Source organism: Archocentrus centrarchus, chromosome 21 (assembly GCF_007364275.1).
Source record: "Archocentrus centrarchus isolate MPI-CPG fArcCen1 chromosome 21, fArcCen1, whole genome shotgun sequence".
NCBI lineage: Eukaryota > Metazoa > Chordata > Actinopteri > Cichliformes > Cichlidae > Archocentrus > Archocentrus centrarchus.
In genome coordinates, this window is record NC_044366.1 from 31,405,573 (window position 1) to 31,426,687 (window position 21,115).

At 41.5% G+C, this 21,115-nt stretch overlaps 2 protein-coding genes and 1 long non-coding RNA gene across 3 annotated transcripts; all 3 read left to right on the top strand.

The window, feature by feature from the left end:
• Window positions 1–9,614: 9,614 nt before the first annotated feature.
• Window positions 9,615–10,813, top strand: LOC115801291 (trace amine-associated receptor 13c-like). Its single transcript, XM_030759071.1, has 2 exons — window positions 9,615–9,787; window positions 10,000–10,813. Exons 1-2 carry the CDS (start codon window positions 9,615–9,617, stop codon window positions 10,811–10,813), a joined length of 987 nt encoding a protein of 328 aa, XP_030614931.1.
• A 5,561-nt stretch (window positions 10,814–16,374) lies between these two features.
• Window positions 16,375–16,797, top strand: LOC115800288 (uncharacterized). Its single transcript, XR_004021655.1, has 3 exons — window positions 16,375–16,494; window positions 16,579–16,619; window positions 16,748–16,797. It is a non-coding gene; the product is annotated as an uncharacterized LOC115800288 (long non-coding RNA).
• A 2,614-nt stretch (window positions 16,798–19,411) lies between these two features.
• On the top strand, window positions 19,412–20,607 carry LOC115801308 (trace amine-associated receptor 13c-like). The gene is made up of 2 exons (XM_030759088.1): window positions 19,412–19,584; window positions 19,794–20,607. Exons 1-2 carry the CDS (start codon window positions 19,412–19,414, stop codon window positions 20,605–20,607), a joined length of 987 nt encoding a protein of 328 aa, XP_030614948.1.
• Window positions 20,608–21,115: the final 508 nt, after the last annotated feature.

Genomic DNA, 21,115 nt, shown 5'->3' on the forward strand with positions numbered 1-21,115 from the left:
TTCCAGCGACAACTGCATACCCACCCCAGCAGAGGGGAGAGGGAAGTCCCAGATGGAGGCCCCCCCCCCCCAGTCAAGGAGCAAGGGCCCCAGGGAATTCGAGGCAATAGGAAACTGGCCCCCCCAGAGGCCAGCCCCCCGTGCAGGCCGGCGGCAGGGCCCCAGGGCCCAGGTGCCCAAGAACCGCCCGACATACTGCAGAGCCCCCCCCCCCCACGCTGGAGAAGCCCAAGCCGCCCCGACCCACAGCCCCCAGGAGAGCAGGTCGACACCCACACCAGAACATCCAGCCCAGCCCAGGAACCCCAAGGCACCCACACCCCGGGGAGGCGGGGGACGCAGGAGCGACCAACGAGAAGCAGCCGGGAGGCAAGACACAAGAAGGCCCAGATTCAGGTCCAGCCATGCACACACGTATGCACACACACCCACCTTCATATGGTCATGCGCACACACACCCACCCACATATGCTCATAAACCAAATAAAACTGAAATTATAAATAAAATGATGTTCATTGTCGTGTTTGTAAATTTATCTAAAAGCCTTTTGGATTGATATGAAATCATTTTGTTGGCTGTAGCAGTTTTAACTTGGAGTGCCATCCAGCAACTGCGTGTGTGCTTGTGCTCACTGCCATGGTGCGCAAAGTAATGGCAGCAGAGTCCCTTATGGGGATTTTTTGAGTACGATAGTGAGACAGATAGAAGCGAGTGTCTTGTTGTGGATGATGAAAAAATGTGAGGAGCACTTCTCAAGTGGAAAAACCAACATTAAAGTCCACCTGAGAAACGCACACAAGGTGGCTCAGGAAACCGCTCTGAACCTATGCAGTAACCTATGATGTAACCTGATGTGCGCCTCTGGAGAAATGTAACTACAGGTTGGGTCCACGCAGCCTGCAACGTTGTGATTAACCTGTTCACCATTAATGAGTCCACAGGTGCATTTCTGGCTACTTTTCACCACAGTGTTTGAATTTATCAGTCAGAGAATAAGAATCAGGAATATTAATAAAAGCATCAACTTAAGGACTCACAAATGTCAGCAAATTCCTGGAGGAAGACTGCTGAAATTATCCCTAGAGTCTGGTGGCTGCATGCTTAACACCACTGCATCCGACGCTTTGCATTCCACTTGGTGATGTAAGGCTTGGATGCAGCCTTACATCACCAAGGAAACCCATTCCATGAAGCTCTCTACACACTGTTCTTGAGCTAATCTGAAGGCTACATGAGGTTTGGAGGTCTGTAGAAAACAACTGCAGACTGCAGCGACCTCTGTACTCTTTGTGCCTGCTCACCCCGCTCTGTCACTTTATGTGGTCTATCACTTCATGGTGGAGCAAGCTTGAAGCTATCCCAACTCTCTGCCTGAGAGAAAGAGACAAAGCAGGAATTGGGAGAGAAGAAGAGAAACAAAATCCAGAACCTGCCTGGACCATGACAGTGTCAGCAGGTACACATTGCAAGACATAATATTAATCAACATCATAATTCCCAGAAAAAATGAAAAGTTTTTAACTGGCTGTATGATGCAGTGAATGTGAACAATAAAAGGGGGTGTAGAGAGAAAGAGGAAAGACATCATTTTTCTGAGGGGAGGAGGTGGGAATAAATCCACTCTGTGACAAAAAGTTCTGATCAGAGCTGCAGGAGCTGCAGCTGCCTGATGATGGAGATACAGAAAGGAGCTGAGCTCTGTTTCCCACAACTCCTCAACAGTTCCTGCAGGAAGCCGACACTTCACTGGTCCAAAGCTGTGCTCCTGAACATTGTGCTGTCCTTCATCTCTCTGATCACTGCTGCTCTCAACCTGCTGGTCATCATCTCAGTCTCCCACTTCAGGCAGAGATTAACTACAGTTTAAGTTTTAGAAACTTTAACACTGTGATTTATATCATTTAATCTAAGAATACATGAATTGAATGAATGTGACGCGTTCTTGACTGTAATGTTTTATGTGCCTACGCTGAATCATACCTTACTAATGCAGCATTTTCACTGAAGACATTTTGATATTATTAATGTGTATTATGTTCTTTTTTGTCTCCTTGCAGGCAGCTCCACACACCCACTAACGTCCTCCTCCTCTCTCTGGCTGTCTCAGACTTTCTCGTGGGGCTCCTGTTGATGCCGTTAGAAATCATTCGATATACGGCCTGTTGGTTTCTTGGTGATCTCATGTGTTCTGTTTATGTTTATATGACTGGCGAAATTGTCTGTGCTTCAATAGGGAACATAGTTCTAATATCAGTTGACCGCTACGTGGCTATTTGTGACCCTCTGCATTGTTATCAATTATGTTGCTGGGCTTTTTGAGCTTATTTTATTCTTTATTGTTCCAGTTTCTGTCATCATAGTTCTGTATATGAGAGTGTTTGTGGTGGCTGTGTCTCAGGCTCGTGCCATGCGCTCTCATGTTACAGCTGTCACACTTCAGCGTTCACTGAATCAAACAAACAGATCTGAGCTGAAAGCAGCCAGGACTCTTGGGGTTCTTGTAGTTGTTTATCTGGCAAGTTTCTGTCCATATTACTGCTACACTCTGGTTAATGAAAATGTGCTCAATGATCCATCTACATCTTTTGTGGTGATGGTCTTTTATTTGAACTCTTGTCTAAATCCTTTGATCTATAGTTTGTTTTATCCCTGGTTTAGAAATGCTGTTAAACTTATCATCACTCTGCAGATATTCAGGTATGACAGCAGTGAGGCAAACATAATATAGGCAAATATACTATATGATTAAACCTGCAACACTAAGATTTTAAATCAGTAAATTGAAACATTCAGTCTGGAAATGTGAAATTGCTTTCTACTGTATCCGAAAAAATACAGAATTTTAAAGCTTTGTTTAAATTATGACACTTAAATGAATGTGAACATCCAGAATTTATAACTTTTGCAGTTTTCTGCTTAAACACATTTTCAGATTGGCTTTCACTGTGTTGTTGAAACAAATTTATGGCTGCATGGCTGACAAACCTGCAATAAACAGATTTGGTGAGTAAGAACAATTTTTTTTAACAAAAGTACTTTTGTATGCTCAAGGCTCGCACCAAAGTATATTCCAGATCTCCTGACTGATACCTTACGCCCCCTTTTTATAATGCATCATAATAAACTGTGGGAGCCTTGCAGTAACCAAGACACAAACTTTTATGTGTGTAAACCGTCCCTTAAAAGTAAATGTACACCAGTACTGGGTGTGTGGGTGAACACTGAAAAACTGTGCCAGACCCACCACAGAGAACCAGCAAGCATCAGGAGGCACCTGAAGCTCTCAGGCATTAGGAGCTCTTAGGTGCACAGCTGCATTTACTGCCTGTAAATCCTGCACAGTCTCCACTCAGGAGCTATGGCTATGGCTTCTTGACTTAATGGGTATTGTTGTTGGTGAATCTTATAACAGATTTTGGGGTGATCACCACTGGTTTTGCATTTTCAATCAGGTCTACATCATTTTTACCTTGAGCCCACAGTGTCTTAAGGACTACAACTTTTCCTGTAGTGCTGGATAGGGCTTGGCGATATATCAAGTTTTTAAGAAATATCGATATATTTTCACACGCGATATAAGATGAGACAGTATAGTTTATATCGATATAGTCATTGTCACATTACAATCATAATTGTAGATCCACCAGTTCATCTTTCTCTTCTCCCCATTTGTCTTTGCACAACTTCACACTGCCCGCCTCTCTCCCTCACCGCTTCACCCATAAATCATGCAGGAAGCCTGAAATCTTCCGCTGGCGCCGTGTTTTGTGTAAATACAGCCTTCATACTGTGTCCGTCCATACGCTTTGGCATCACCCCGCCCCCAAGAGTACATGGCTGCAGGCAAGAGGGCGCCGCCATACCGCAACTCCATAGGTTTGTACCGTAACTCATGTGACCTTAATGGCAGACATCGGTCTTTTTCCTGTGCTCATGATGCAGCCGGTGGATACGTCAACACCGCATTGAGTGGGTGGGCCCGTTACTGTGATATGTCAGCGCATATATCTATGGATTTACTGAGCTGGCTAAAATCCTGCTGACTGAAGGATGGAATTTTATTCATTCAGTCTGTTTACATATTTTGTTATTTGAACAGAGTACTAGATGTACAGGATTACACACAGGAGGAAGCACTTTGGTGACGTCTACTTCAGTGGAGACTGGCTTTTTAAAGGATAAGTCAGCCTTTTGCTATTTTTGCTCTGGATCTTTTCTGTTTACATTGTAATAGCACAGCTGTGAGTCTTTTGTTATGGATGAAAAAAGCATTAATTTATTTGAGGAGCATTAAATATGCCAGTAGTTTATTTTTTGAGCAATTTCTCGTGTACATGCACAGCTGAATGTTAATAAAAGTGAATGTGTGACATTTAGGACATGTAGCTTTGACTCAGAAGTGCCTTTCTTTTGAAACCTTTTGGGAAGAAAAAAATATCGAGATCTATATCGTACATCAACATTCAGCTAAAAAGAAAAAAATCGAGATACTATTTTTGGTCCGTATTGCTCAGCCCTCAGGCTAGAATAGCTGCAGCTTCTTCATGTGACAGAAATGAGTGTGATGTTTTAAGTCAAATTTTATTTATATAGCACCTCTCAAGACAAATATCACTGAGTGATTCACAACATAACAGCAGAGCCAAACAGGAAAAGAAAAAAAGAGGTAACTAAATGAATGTCTAAAAAGGTGAGTTTTTAGCTGAATCCACAGCTCTCAAGCTCAATGGGAGAGAGTTCCAGTCAGGGAGCAGCTGTTGGAAAAGCTCTGTCTCCTTTAGTTTTCAGCCTTGTATGATGTAAAACCAGGCGGCCATGATGACACGACCTCAGAGACCTGATGGGGATCTATGGATGTAAGAGTTTGCTGATGTAAGCTGGTGCTCGTCCATGAAAAGCTCTAAAAGTCAGAACCAGAATCTTAACCTGGACTGAATTTAAAGGGGAGCCAGAGCAGCTGGATCAACAATGGTGTGACATGAGAGTACCTGGAAGACCTTGTTGGAAGCCTCGCTGCAGCATTCTGAACAACCTGGAGATGCTCCAAGGAGTTTTTGCTCAGACAAGCAAACAATGCTGGGTAAAATGAAAATAATCCATGATGCTGATCAAACCTCTGGCAAAGAGATTGGAGCCATCATCAATGTGGATATTAAAGTCCCCACCTATAACCAGTCTGGACAATTTCACAGTGGAAGATAAGAAGTCACTGAACTCCTTTAAAAACAAGCTGCACCAGGAGAACAATACACCACAGCACAGTACAAAGGATCCTTATTACCAGCTTTAATTGGCTGTAGTTCAAAAAAAGAAAAGTGTCCGACCTTCGCTGAACGACACGAGAACCGGCTCCGAAACACCGCAACGAGGCCTCCTCCTTGCCTGCACATCTGAGGCTAGCTGATGAAGGAACAAATATCAGGGCAAAGTTTGATGAGGGATGAAGAGTCACGCTGCCAGGTTTCAGTAAGGATAAAAAAAAAAAAATCTAATTTTTGGGAGAGTATAAAATCGTTCAACAAGGACGATTTGTCATAGATTGGGCATTAAATAGCACCATGCTCAGTGAAGTAGAAACCGATTATTAGGAAATGCTCGAGTTAGAGGATGTAAATACTAAGGGTTTGAATCATGACCCTCATAAATTCCACTCACCAAGAGGACAAAAGGCCAAACAACAGGAGAGTCTGGACGAACCCTCCTGAGGTAGCAGAGTCTCACACATTCAGGCCCTGACTATTAGGGAAAGACGTGGAAGAAAAAATCCCCCTCCATGGAAGCTGTCCTAGTGCAGGTAACCAGAAATGCTCAATGTCGCTTACCCATCAGACCCCACTTCCAGAACAGTCAGAGATTCACCTGGACACCTGCTCATCTATCCTCCTCCATGGTCTGCAAGTACCCGGGAGGGCACTGCTGATGAGAGATGAAGATTCAGCCACTGGCAGTAGAGCATGGAAAATGCAGACACGAGATCATGAGGTATCCTGAGTCATCATTGAGGATCGTATAGACAACAGTGTCAGGTGATCATAAACCAAGGCCGGCAATATATCAATGATACACAGTGAAAAAAGGAGAACAGAGAAATATAGCAGAATAAACTGCGGCTGACAGAAGCAAAGCCAGACACAGGCTCCACCACACCAGACTGGAAAGTAGAAAGTGGTACCACCTGAACAGTTCTTTGTGTGTGCATCACAATAGAGAAAACCTTTTTTGTAAATACCCAGTCATGAGAAAAAGAATACGAATGTATCCCAATTTAAGTGCATAATCCTAGCTATGGTGACTGCTATAGGACAAACATGTTTTAGTCAGCAAAGAGAAACCAAAAACATTAAATTTACATTATAATGGCATGTCTGGCCAATGTGACCAGATTGTGGAGTTTTTCCCTATCTGTGGAAGGCTGTCAGTCCACTGTTTACTTAAGCTGTGAGAAGTTTCCACCTTTATTTAATTTGGAGGACGCTGTAAATCTTTTTGAAAGCAATCCAAAACAGGTCAATGTGTCAGAGAAGCTCACTTCTGACAGATAACAGCAACAGTGAGGTGAGTTGTTGAGGATATGCTGAACTTTTCTGTCATTAAGCACTGCTGTTTTTGCTGGTGTTAGCTACTGTTAGCCTCTGTTAAATGCTCTGGTAGCCAACGGTAGTGAAATTGTCTTTGAATGGGATGCAACTTTGTTGGACTGATGCTTAGTGAACAAACTCTGATACAATCAAACTGTTGATTAGCAGGAAAGTGTGATTTTTAGAAGACTCAAGCCTAAGATTAGCTGGCATAATGTTAGCTTAGAACCAGTTGTTGTTTAGCTCTTGTCAGGTCCCTGTAGATGGGAGGGTCACATGTATAATTAGCTGAAAATAGACCCTTTTACAGCCTATTTCATCAAAGGATGCGTGCGCATTTTGGCCATGGAAGTGAACTGCTACTCCATTCAAATCAATAAGAACAAGGAGTCTTCATAGTGTTAAACGTGATTTAAAAGCAATATCAGCATCAAAATGTCTGGCTGTTGCATGATTGGCTGTCAGAATTTCTACTCTACCAAAAGTGGACTGAAGTTGTACCGAATCCCACGAGATCACGGCTGTTTAAGAAAAAACAGAGGCATCTGTACTGATAAAAATTGGACTGGGGACACGATCAGGACTGAGGACACGATCAGAAATGCTCACGTTTGAAGCAATCAGGTAAAGTTATTTATCTTCTCTGGTTATACCAGGATGTTAGGTTTAGATAAATATGAATATCTAAAGTAAACAGCATTAGCTAGTAGGTTATTTGGCTTTTAAACTGTAGTGTGGCTGGGTATTTACAGGTGAGGCAGAGTCCTGATTTTTAAATTAATATTTAATCACACTATAGATTACAATATGCAGTGCCAGTCAAAAGTATGAAAAGACTCACATATGAATGGTTGAGTGTGTCTCACAGTGTGACTGGAACAGTATATATTTTTTTCATTGTAAATCAATAATATCTGCAGCCGGAAAACTCTTAGCAAGCTAGAGAAGAAATTTGACAAAGTACTCACGCTGCCAGGTACAATCCGCTGTGAGGACGTAGTTCTCTGACTAGTTTACAATGACCCGAGCCTCATAGACAGTGGTCCTGTTTCCTTGTCTTTGACTTGGAAGAACTTCTGCCTTCAAGACACAAAACTCCGAGTCTGTGTCATGATATTTGACATTCGGTACACGGCCGTGCAAACAACATAATTGTAAGCATCCAATGACTTACGTGCGTGTAACTTATCTCGAGTGTTTAGGCTGAGTTTCTCAACTAAATACACGTATATATCCGCCCAGGGATACTGGGCCACTTGCTAATGTACCACAGGGATCGGAGTTGGATGCCGGTGGTCAAAGTTAATTTTTGCAGGTAGTTTTCACGATCTTTCGTTGATAATCCTTTCTCGTAGATTGAAACACTCCGCCGTATTTCCGTTTCCAAAATGCGCGCGCATCGCTACCTACGTCATCATTGTTTACTAACAGTAAAAGGGTCTATAAGTAATTGCAACAACATTGGGAATGAAATAAGCCTGTTTATGCATGTTTCCATGTGTTAAAGCCCTGACATCAGTTCAGGTTTGAGGTGTAGAGAAAGAGGCTGACATTTCATCAAGATGCCAATTGCATTGTCTCATTCCTTGATGTTTTTGCTTCTTTGGTGAAGGGAAACCCTCCTCAGATGATAAAACATAGGTATTCTTCATGTTTTGAGTCCAAAGGTGCAGTCACAAATTTAAATGTCCCTCCACAGCAGGCTAACACCTACGACTTTCTCTTTTGCCTTTGGTGTGCTACATATGTGGCTAGAGACTGGCCAAATATGTGTATAATAATAAAAGTATAATAACCTTTTTTAAAATTTAACCTAAAAAATATTACTGATTGTACTTTTAAGTGCTGAATCAAGTATGAATAAACTGTTATTGAGGTTAAGTAGAATTAAGGAAGAAACAAAGTATTTGTACTTCATTACTTCACACCTTTGGCAATATTGGTAATTTACGATTAGGCAAAATTAAGCCAGTTTTCATTCTAATTCCTTCTCTTACAGAATTTTAGCCATTTGAATACTTTCAATACAATGCAAGTCAAACAACAAACCACAAAAGTAAGGAAATGTCCGTAACAAGGTTATTATTATCGTTAACGAAAACAAACAAAATACCGAAAACTGAAATTGAAAAAATCGTTAGCTGAAATAAATAAAAATGATACTTGAACGGAAAAAATGATAATTAACTGAAACTATATTATGAGTTTACAAAACTGAATAAAACTGAAATTATAAATAAAATGACCTTCATTGTCATGTTTGTAAATTTATATAAAAGCCTTTTGGATTGATATGAAATCATTTTGTCCGCTCTAGCAGTTTTAGCTGGAAGTGTCATCCAGCAACTGTGTGTGCATGTGCTCACTGCCATGGTGTGCAAAGTAATGACGTTGATGTTGTGATTAACCTGTTCACCATTAATAAGTCCACAGGTGCATTTCTGGCTACTTTTCACCACAGTGTTTGAATTTATCAGTCAGAGAATAACATATATATTATATATATTATATTAATATATCAGGTATATTAATAAAAGCATTACCCATTCCATGAAGCTCTCTACACACTGTTCGTGAGCTAATCTGAAGGCCACATGAAGTTTGGAGGTCTGTAGAAAATGACTGCAGACTGCAGCGACCTCTGTACTCTTTGTGCCTGCTCACCCTGCTCTGTCACTTTATGTGGTCTATCACTTTGTGGTGGAGCAAGCTTGAAGCTATCCCAACTCTCTGCCTGAGAGAAAGAGACAAAGCAGGAATTGGGAGAGAAGAAGAGAAACAAAATCCAGAACCTGCCTGGACCATGACAGTGTCAGCAGGTACACATTGCAAGACATAATATTAATCAACATCATAATTCCCAGAAAAAATGAAAAGTTTTTAACTGGCTGTATGATGCAGTGAATGTGAACAATAAAAGGGGGTGTAGAGAGAAAGAGAAAAGACATCATTTTTCTGAGGGGAGGAGGTGGGAATAAATCCACTCTGTGACAAAAAGTTCTGATCAGAGCTGCAGGAGCTGCAGCTGCCTGATGATGGAGATACAGAAAGGAGCTGAGCTCTGTTTCCCACAACTCCTCAACAGTTCCTGCAGGAAGCCGACACTTCACTGGTCCAAAGCTGTGCTCCTGAACATCGCGCTGTCCTTCATCTCTCTGATCACTGCTGCTCTCAACCTGCTGGTCATCATCTCAGTCTCCCACTTCAGGCAGAGTTTAACTACAGTTTAAGTTTTAGAAACTTTAACACTGTGATTTATATCATTTATTCTAAGAATACATGAATTGAATGAATGTGACGCGTTCTTGACTGTAATGTTTTATGTGCCTACACTGAATCATACCTTACTAATGCAGCATTTTCACTGAAGACATTTTGATATTATTCATGTGTATTATTTTCTTTTCTCTCTCCCTGCAGGCAGCTTCACACACCCAGTAACATCCTCCTCCTCTCTCTGGCTGTCTCAGACTTTCTCGTGGGTCTCCTGTTGATGCCGTTAGAAATCATTCGAAACACAGCCTGTTGGGTTCTTGGTGATCTCATGTGTTCTGTTTATGTTTATCTGACTAACAACATTGTCTGTACTTCAGTAGGAAACATTGTCCTTCTATCAGTTGACCGCCATGTGGCTATTTGTGACCCTCTGCATTACCCCACCAGAATCACTGTGGCGAGAGTCAAACTCAGTGTTTGTCTGTGTTGGTTTTATTCAACTTTCTACAGCAGTCTTTATACGAAGGACATCCTGACTGAACCAGGCAGGTATAATTCCTGCTATGGAGAGTGTGTGTTTGTTATTAATGATATTACAGGGATTTTTGACCTTGTTTTATCCTTCATTGTTCCAGTTTCTGTCATCATAGTTCTGTATATGAGAGTGTTTGTTGTGGCTGTGTCTCAGGCTCGTGCCATGCGCTCTCATGTTACAGCTGTCACACTTCAGCGTTCACTGAATCAAACAAACAGATCTGAGCTGAAAGCAGCCAGGACTCTTGGGGTTCTTGTAGTTGTTTATCTGGCATGTTTGTGTCCATATTACTGCTACTCTCTGGTTAATGAAAATGTGTTCAATGATCCATCTGCATCTTTTGTGGTGATGGTCTTTTATTTCAACTCTTGTCTAAATCCTTTGATCTATAGTTTGTTTTATCCCTGGTTTAGAAATGCTGTTAAACTTATCATCACTCTGCAGATATTCAAGTATGAGAGCAGTGAGGCAAACATACTATAGAAATATGATTAAACCTGCAACACTAAGATTTTAAATCAGTAAATTGAAACATTCAGTATGAAACTGTAAAACTGTTTTCTACTGTATCAGAAACAAACAGGAAAAAACAGAATTTTAAAGATTTGTTTAAATTATGACAATTAAATGAATGTGAACATCCAGAATTTATAACTTTTGCAGTTTTCTGCTTAAAGAATTATTCAGATTGACTTTTGCTGTGTTGTTGAGACAGATTTATGGCAGCATGGCTGACACACCTGCAATAAACAGAGTTGGTGAGTAAGAACAATTTTTTTTAACAAAAGTATATTTGTATATGTGGTGTCGGGCCAAAGAGCTCAAGACAAAACACAAATCTCATAAAATAAAGCTCTTTATTTTGAACAAATAACTCTTAAAACAACCATTAAAACCCATAAGAAACAACCTGTGATTGAGTGCACTAACAACTGCAATGGTCTAATTTCTCCAGGTGCACTATTGCGAGACCTCCCCACAAATACGCCCCTGAAAATATTCCTCAAATCATAAACGGTAGCAGAAACACATGGTCCACAACCCTTCAGGCCTGCAAAGTCATCTGACCTTTTGTCTCACCAACCAGCCTCAAAAAGGCTTTTCTCAGAAACCTCAGGTGTGGCCTTCACACTTCACAGTGGAAGATAAGAAGTCACTGAACTCCTTTAAAAACAAGCTACGCCAGGAGTACAATACACCACAGCACAGTACAAAGGATCCTTATTGCCAGCTTTAATCGGCTGTAGTTCAGGTCCACGCAGCCCAGAACGTTATGAATAACCTGTTCACCACTGTCGAGTCCACTTGTGCATTTCCGGCTACGTTTTGCCAGAGTGTTTGAATTTATCAGTCAGAGAACAACAATCAGGAATATTAATAAAAGCATCAACTTAAGGACTCACAAATGTCAGCAAATTCCTGGAGGGAGAGTGCTGAAACTTTTGTAATGGATGTGAGGTAATGAACAAAGTGGAAAAACAGAGACAAGTATGTTTGCAGTTGAAGAAATATACTCATGGTATATGCCATATGTATAACTTATGTACATTTACTTGCCTGAGAAATTTGTCTTAGACTGGAAAATAAACATAACTGAACAATGACAGAAGCACGTGTTTAAGGACAAAATGTTTCTGCTAGGTCACCATTTTATCAATAATAGAAGCAAGGACTCTCGAGTGGAATGGTCAACTAGACTAATCAGATGATAAACCGATACTCTGAGGGAGAAGCAGCTGTGGAATCCTTTCTCTCTGTGTGGCATATTTCTTGTTTTGTATATGATGTAACCAAGATTGATAAGCTGTCACTATATAAAACTGTAACTTGAACTAGAAGTGGCCGGAACTTCATGCCATCCCACATGGGGATGAGATGCAGTCCTGGCCCGGATTTATCTGTAAAACTGTTTGAAATGGCTTTATTAAATTTAAAAATTAGATTCCTTATTCCGTTGTTTTGGTGTCATTCCAGTTCGATAAACGAAGATGCAAAAACCTAAAAGGCTCAAGCAGCAGCACGTATTTTTAAATTTCTTCACAGCCAAAAAACTGACCACAAAGTACGAGGAAATAAAATAAATAATAAAATACCAGCATGTGACCACAAGGTAATTAATACACATTATCCAGCTACACAAGCATAAATGCAGACACGACAGAGGTAAAACCTGTGGGATCTAACACTTGGCAGCGACCTAACTCCCCCTGGAAAGTCTCAGGGTTGGGGGAAAAAAATTTGCAGATCGCCGCAGCGGCCACTCCTATGTAAGCTGTGGGGGCCAGGGATGGAGTGGCCGGTTGCGCAGCTCCGGCTGTCAGAGGGGCCACAGGAGAAAGAGAAAGCTTCGCCAGAATTTTTTTTACAGTGACGCATCTCAGTGTTAATTTTGACAGCAAATTTTGATTTAGTTTTAGTCATAGTCTTTTGACAAAAATGTAATTTAGTTTTAGTCATAATTTAGTCATCTGAATAGTTTTAGTTTTAGTCTAGTTTTAGTCAACGAAATTATCCTAAAAATATAGTCGACTAAATCTACAGTCGATTTAGTCAACTAAAATATAAAGGGTGTAAAATGTAAATGCCTTTTCTTCAGTTCCCTTGAATTAGTCATTACTTACACAAAATTAAACATTTTTTAAAAGTTATGCAATATTATTAACATAAGCATTTCACCTGCTTCCACACACCTGACTATTTTTTTTTTTTTTTTAAAGCCTGTCATGTCTGGCAATTTTCACAATCGGAACAATGATCCGAATGCAATGATGTACCAAACATATTTGCTTTTACAAGAAGAGCTCTAAAAGTTTTCTATAGGCTATTCTTGTTAATGTTTGTATTTTTATTTTTTATTTAGTTATTTATGCCAGGTCTGACAGGCAATAAGGAAAGGGATAGAGAAGAGGGGAAAAAAAGCAAATAAAAAAACAAAACAAACAAACAAACAAACAAACAAAAAAAAACGGGGGGGGGGGGGGGAGGGGAGAAAGGAAAGAAAAATACTCAAAGATATACATACCGTATTTTCCGGAGTATAAGTCGCACTTTTTTTCATAGTTTGGCTGGGGGTGCGAACTATATTCCGGAGACGTATATGTGACATTTATAACACATGAACCAAAATACTCCAGCTACTTGACATCTCCGTGAACTGCAGCTTTAAGGCAGTCTTGCGTAACCTGTGGGCGCAGTGGATGATGGATGGAGAGCACAGCTTAACGGCAACTGGGAGAATGCGCCACCCAACTTTCCTGGAAGTCATTGGATGGATCAAGAAAACATGGGCTTCAGTGACAAACCATCCTGTTGGGATTCAGAAAGGCTGGAATAATTGGAACTGCAGCTGACGACGAGTCTGACTAACGCGACACAGAAGAGGAAGCGGCGCTTCGTCTACGGAGTGTACGGAATTGTTTAGAAGTGACACCGAGGATGAAGAATTCAATGGATTGATGGTTTGGTTAACTTGCTAGTATGTTCTTTATGCTATGGTTATCTGAATAACTTAATGTTACCTTAACATACCGAACACGTGTTCGTTGTGCGTCATGTAGCTGAATGTGCTACGTTAGCATAACGTAGGCGTAACCATGTTCGTCCTGTTCTTTAATCCATTATTATTTTAAATTGCCGTTCAAGATGGAATTTCTGCTCTGGGTCTCGGATTCTATCAACCCCCCCCCCCCCCAAAAAAGTGCGACTTGTAGTCCAGAGCGACCTATATATGTTTTTTTCTTCTTTATTATGCATTTTTTGGCTGGTGCGACCTATACTCCGGAGCGACGTATAGTCCGAAAAATACGGTACATACATGCACACATTCACGTCTATACAAATGCATATACATATATGAAGCCGGGATTAATAGAGCACACAGAACTTCAAATAAAAGGGGTTCTCTATTCTCAAAAAGAATGATTTTCTCTGGAGTGAAAAAGAAAAGAAAACAGTTCAAGATATGGAGCAAAAATAGTCTCTTACACCGTGAATGGTGAATGGTATAACACTAGTATAAAACTCCTAAGAAGCAACTGCTTCAACAAAATGGCGCATAAATAGCACTATTAGCACTCAACAGAGTTGTTGCAACGCAGCTAAAACACTCAAAAAAACAGTACATAACAATCGGCGGTGGCACTTCTAAAAGAAGACAAACAGAAAAACATGACGTCAGCAACATCATTTCAGTCAGTCAGTCAGAATACTTTCAGCCTTGTACATTAAAAAAATACAGTTCAGACATTAATTACCAAAGATCTGGATTCTTCACTCAAGTGGCCATAAAGTCGTCTTCTTCAACCAGTCTTGGCTCAAAACAAAATGTCCTCCTCTTCTGTTTTCCTCAGTTAGCACGCCAAGAGGTACCAAGAGGTTTTTTTCAACTTCCCGTACTTTTTGACCTCTGTGTTACAATAGCACCACTTACTGACAAAAGCAAGAATTACAACCAGTACATGAAATAAAAGCAAAACGGGGTTTACAAAACATGTTTTACAGGTACCCATTTTTCACCAGGTTACATACACACACACACAGTTTTGCTGTTTGCAGTAATGTGTGTATGCGCCTCTATTAACACCACCTTACTGAGATAATACGAGCGTTTTACAGCAGGACACGCTCTGAAAGGTACAGGGCAGTGTTCAGGACTAAGATTAGGAAAGGCTAATCCACCATGGTGTGGTGATTTTCTCCAAACACAAACGCTCAACTGGGAAAAACACTTTACCCTGCATGATATTAAATTGCTTACCTTTGCATGGAGATCTGGGTGACTGGTTTGCAGATGTTTAAGGTTTTTATCCAAGATAGTCGCCCCACATGGTTTACACATCATTTTGTTTGTCACGGCATCAAAGGGACAAATGTGTCCATACATCGGCTCTTCTCTTTCTCCCTGCTGACATTGTTTACATAACTTAGTTCTATCAGAAGTAAAGACAAATCACAGGCTAGTTTGGTCTTCTCAGGTTTAGAACAAATCTGTGCAACTGTTCGTTTGATTGGATGTTTTCCTAACTTGTCCCGCCCTGTCACAAAATTAAAGAAGTTCTGATTGGATTTCGTCCCCGACAGGCATTTTCATCTCATTTTCATTCGTTGACGAAAGTGTCAATTAATTTCGTTATGGTTTTTATCATTTTAGGTAGTTTTTATTTAGTTATCGTCTCGTTATTGTCATGAAAAAAAGGTTTGTCGATGAAAACTATGATGAAAATATTTCGTCAACGAAATTACCGCTGACGCATCTAACTGCTATAGGTGATGAGAGACTTGCCCGGTCTGTTGTACCAAAACTGATAAAGCCTGGTCATGCTCTCCTAAGATCACGCCCTGGCAAGTATTCGCGGTATGGAGAACTGCTACATCTGCTGGATCCACAGTTTGGCCAGATTCTTCTGTTATGTCGGCCAGCAGAAATGGATCCAGATGCAGAGGCAACAGTTCACCGGAAACAAGGTTTGTTACCAAAACAAATATAACAAAACAGGCGGGGGTTGTGAATTGTCTGGCAAGCACAGAGAATCTGAAAAGAGAAAGCAAACAGGGTCAGGCAGGAATTAACTAACTTAAAGGTGATGGTCGGCGGGCAAGAAGGCTTACTCAGAGGAACTCATGTTTAGTGACTGGTGGGGGATGTGGCTGGCATAGTGAGGCAGGGCCAAAGAGGTCAGTGGGGCAGGCAGGCCAAAGCGGGAGAACATTTGGCCAAGAAGACGGGCTCTGCGGCGTGGTGGAGGCTGGTTTCGCCACTCCGAGGAAAGGTGATGTTGCACGAGTGGAGATGATAGAAGCAACAGGAGGCGACAGAGTAAATAATGGGTAAGCGAGAGTGTATTCCAAAAAGCAAAGCAGCTTGATTTACCACAGCGAGGTTGAATAAGCTGGTGGCGAGTCAGAGTCTGAGCTCCTCCTAAATACTCCCGACCTTGATGACCATTAGAAACAGGTGTGCACCCAGGCACAGCTATGACGACAGGAAACACAGCTGCCTGCCCCAACGGATCACCCAGAAGACAGACACTCCCACAAATCACACAGCCCACCTTGATCCATGAAAGACACAGTGCTGAAGTCTAACTGACTATCACCTATTCCTTCATCAGTGCCATCTTGGAGCAGTTAAAGGATCAGCGTGGACACCCAGACTTCTTGAACCAGTTTGTATTTGTATACTAGCATGATATCTTGTTTTTTTCAGCAGCTTGGAGGAGCCCCAAGTGCATGTCCTCTTTGTGTTGCAGCACCTGCTGAAGAACAGACTTTATGGCCAAAGCTGAAAAGTGTGAGTTCCACACACCCTCAGTCACTTTTCTGGGTTATGTTTTGGGAGGAGGGCAGGTGAACGTGAAAGTGGCCAAGTGGCCCCTTACAAGATGAACCTCTACAAGGAACCTTTGGTTTGGGCTCCAGAGGCAGAGGCAGCCTTCACCCTTTGGAAGGAAGTTTTGGTGCAACCTAACCCCTCTGCAGTACAGTGGTTGTCTCAGATTTAGGGATTGGGGCAGACCAAACACTCGGGTTCCGGAGGTAAGCTGACACCATGTGCTTTCCATTTCTGGCGTCTTACTCCTAGAGCTGAATTATCTGCGAGTTGTTCTCTGTTAAGTCTGCTCTAGAGGAGTGGTGGCAGTGGCTGGAGGGGGCCAAGCTGGCCTTTGTAATTTGGACTAATCATAAAAATCTTACCCAGCTGTAGAATGTTAAACAACTTAACTCTCACCAGGATTGCTGGTCCCCTTTCTTCAGATGATTTAATTGTATTTTTTCCTATTGCCCAGGTTCATGAAACACCTAACCAGATGCATTCTGCCACAGTTCCTGGATGAAGGAGACAACCCAGAGCCAGAGAATATTTGACCCATCACCTGATCTGTTGGAGCTATAACCTGGGAAACTGAAAATATCCAGCAGGCACTCCAAGATGAATCCGATCCAAGGTAATGTGCTGCCCAGTCTGCTGTACATGTCCGTTCACTGGTCCCCATGTGGGCCCATAAGCTAAATTCACCTGCCATCCTGGGGTAAGCTGAACCATCTCTTTTCTCAGACAGTATTTCTCGTGGCCCACTTTAGTTAAGGATGCTTGGGACAATATTGCAGCCTGCCACATCTGTGCAAGAAGCAAAAGAAATTGTCTCCACAAACCCCCCTCCTCTAACAGGGTGTTTAGCTCCGTTATGACTTGTAAATAAACATCTTAAAATCAGTTTGAACATTCGACTGTTGTTTACGTTTGAGTCCTCCCTTGTTCTGGTGTAGTGATGGGCTGTTTGCAAATGAGCCGACTCTTAGAGATGATCCTTTGTAGTGACCAAGAAGAACCAACTCCGATCAGGGAGTCCCATCAAGTCTTTAGCCACTCCTGCTCAGCTCTGCTGAGAATCCATGCAGGCAGGGGTGGGACTTTTTTCTGATGGGCAGAATGGGAGGCCAATCTGATGAAAATACAAACTAGGATCATAACATTATGTGAAAAAAATGGGAGGTTGGGTGGGGGGCAGAAGCTCTGAAGACAGCAAGTGTAGTGGTACAAGGCCAGGTACACAGAGCGACAAAGTGATGGAGAGCTGGATTCTAATTCAGGTGGCTTTTATTTAATTTATTTATTTTGTTGCTGTTGTTGTGGTTCTTTGTTCAGTTGTTCATTAAAGTGGTGATTAAAATGTTAAACTATAGTAACTGTGTTTTTTGTAAAAAAATAAATAAATCCCCAAAATAATGTGTTTTTCAAACAGCTGAATAAACCATTCATAATTACTAAATTAGTGCAAGTCCAGTCAAGAAATTGCCCTGTAAAATGTCAGTGCAGGGTCAGCGAATGTGGAGGCACAAAGTGCACAGAGGTCAAATTTTTTGCTGAGTCAATCACTACAGATCTCCAAACTTCATGTGGCCTTCTGATTACTCCAAAAACAGCGTGCAGAGAGATTCATGGATTTGGTTTTAATGGCAGAGCAGCTGCATTCAAAAGTATACTCTTGTCTTCCTTCACAGACACATATGAACTTGAGAGACATCCCATTCTTAATCCACAGGGCTTAAAATGATGCCCTTTGTTACTATAACAGCTTCAACGCTTTTGGGAAGGCTTCCCACACATGGAATTTTTGACCATTCTTTCAGAAGCACATTTGTGAGATCAGACACTGATGTTGGATGAGAGTCTCCGCTCTGATTCATCCCAAAAGTATTCTGTCAGGATGAGGTCAGGACTCTGTGCAGGCCGGTCAAGTTCTTCCACACGAAACTTGCTCATCCATGTCTTTATGGAGCTGCTTTGTGCACTGGTGTGCAGTCAAGTTGGAACAGTAAGAGGCCATTCCCAAAGTGTTCATGAATTTGTCCAAAATGTCTTGATATGCATTAAGAGTTCCTTTCACTGGAACTAAGGGGCCGAGTGAACTCCTGAAAAACACCCCCACACCATAATTCCCTTCCACCAAACCGTTCCCCTGGGAACCGCCAAACAAAGACTCGTCCATTAATTTATCAGATGGCGAAGAATGATTCATCACTCCAAAGAACACGTCTCCACTGTTCTAGAGACCAGTGTCAGTGTGCTTTACACCACTGCATCAGATGCTTTGCATTCCACTTATTGATGTAAGACTTGGATGCTGCTGTTTGGCCATGGAAACCCATTCTATGAAGCTCTCTACACACTGTTCTTGAAGTAATCAGAAGGCCACATGAAGTTTGGAGGTCTGTAGAAAATGAAAGGTGGCGACCTCTGTGCACTATGTGCCTGCTAACCGCGCTCTGTCATATTATGTGGTCCATCACTTCGTGGTGGAGCAAGCTCAAAGCTATCCCAACTCTCTGCCTGAAAGAAAGAGTTAAAGCAGGAATTGGGAGAGAAAAAAAGGAAACAAGGAAATCATTTTGCTGAGGGGAGGGGGGTAGGGGTGGGGTGAAGTTTTTAACTGACTGTATGATGCAGTGAATGTGAACAATAAAAGGGGGTGTAGAGAGAAAGAGGAAAGACATCATTTTTCTGAGGGGAGGAGGTGGGAATAAATCCACTCTGTGACAAAAAGTTCTGATCAGAGCTGCAGGAGCTGCAGCTGCCTGATGATGGAGATACAGAAAGGAGCTGAGCTCTGTTTCCCACAACTCCTCAACAGTTCCTGCAGGAAGCCGACATTTCACTGGTCCAAAGCTGTGCTCCTGAACATTGTGCTGTCCTTCATCTCTCTGATCACTGCTGCTCTCAACCTGCTGGTCATCATCTCAGCCTCACACTTCAGGCAGAGATTAACTACAGTTTAAGTTTTATAAACTTTAACACTGTGATTTATATCATTTGATCTAAGAATGAATGAAGTGAATGTGAAACATTTTTAACTGTAATGCTTTATGTGTCTACACTGAATCATACCTTACTAATGTAGCATTTTCACTGAAGACATTTTGATTTTATTAATGTGTAATATATTATTTTCTTGTCTCCCTGCAGGCAGCTTCACACACCCAGTAACATCCTCCTCCTCTCTCTGGCTGTCTCAGACTTTCTCGTGGGTCTCCTGTTGATGCCATTAGAAATCATTCGAAACACAGCCTGTTGGGTTCTTGGTGATCTCATGTGTTCTGTTTATCTTTGTCTGACTAACAACATTGTCTGTGCTTCAATAGGAAACATTGTCCTTCTATCAGTTGACCGCTATGTGGCTATTTGTGACCCTCTGCATTACCCCACCAGAATCACTGTGGTGAGAGTCAAACTCAGTGTTTGTCTGTGTTGGTTTTATTCAACTGTCTACAGCGTTCTCTATACAAAGGACATCCTGATTGAACCAGGCAGGTATAATTCCTGCTATGGAGAGTGTGTATTTGTTATCAATTATGTTGCTGGGCTTTTTGAGCTTATTTTATTCTTTATTGTTCCAGTTTCTGTCATCATAGTTCTGTATATGAGAGTGTTTGTGGTGGCTGTGTCTCAGGCTCGTGCCATGCGCTCTCATGTTACAGCTGTCACACTTCAGCGTTCACTGAATCAAACAAACAGATCTGAGCTGAAAGCAGCCAGGACTCTTGGGGTTCTTGTAGTTGTGTTTCTGGCAAGTTTCTGTCCATATTACTGCTACTCTCTGGTTAATGAAAATGTGGCCAATGATCCATCTGTATCTTTTGTGGTGATGATCTTTTATTTTAACTCATGTCTCAACCCACTGATCTATAGTTTGTTTTGCCCCTGGTTTAGAAATGCTGTTAAACTTATCATCACTCTGCAGATATTCAAGTATGACAGCAGTGAGTCAAACATACTATAGAAATATGATGAAACCTGCTCCACTAAGATTTGAAATCAGTAAACTGAAACATTCATTCTGGAAATGTAAAACTGTTTTGTAGTGTATCAGAAACAAATGTAGGAAAAAAATACAGAATTTTAAAGCTTTGTTTAAATTTTAACAATTAAATGAATGTAAACATCCAGAATTCTCAATTTTGCAGTTTTCTGCTTAAAGAATTATTCAGATTGGCTTTCACTGTGTCATTCAAACAGAATTATGGCTGCGTTGCTGACACACCTGCAGATCAAACCTCCTTTCAGCTCCTCAGCGTCTCACTCACTTTAGAGCCTCTTACAATGAAAAGTCAATGTTGAGTGAGTAACAATTTCCACTCATGTTGAATGTGGCCTGCAGTGTGATGTAGTCAGTAGGAGCTGACTGAGCATTAATGGCATTTAATATAAGAGCTTTATTGAATAAGATCAAACAATGATTTAGATTAGTCATAGATGAAGTATTATGTTGATCGTGAACACACATAAGG

Coding starts and splice junctions, on each gene's coding strand:
- LOC115801291 (XM_030759071.1), top strand. CDS start 9,615: ATGGAGATACAGAAAGGAGCTGAGCTCTGTTTCCCACAACTCCTCAAC. Junction 9,788..9,999: donor ATCTCAGTCTCCCACTTCAG/GCAGAGTTTAAC, acceptor CTCTCCCTGCAG/GCAGCTTCACACACCCAGTA.
- LOC115801308 (XM_030759088.1), top strand. CDS start 19,412: ATGGAGATACAGAAAGGAGCTGAGCTCTGTTTCCCACAACTCCTCAAC. Junction 19,585..19,793: donor ATCTCAGCCTCACACTTCAG/GCAGAGATTAAC, acceptor GTCTCCCTGCAG/GCAGCTTCACACACCCAGTA.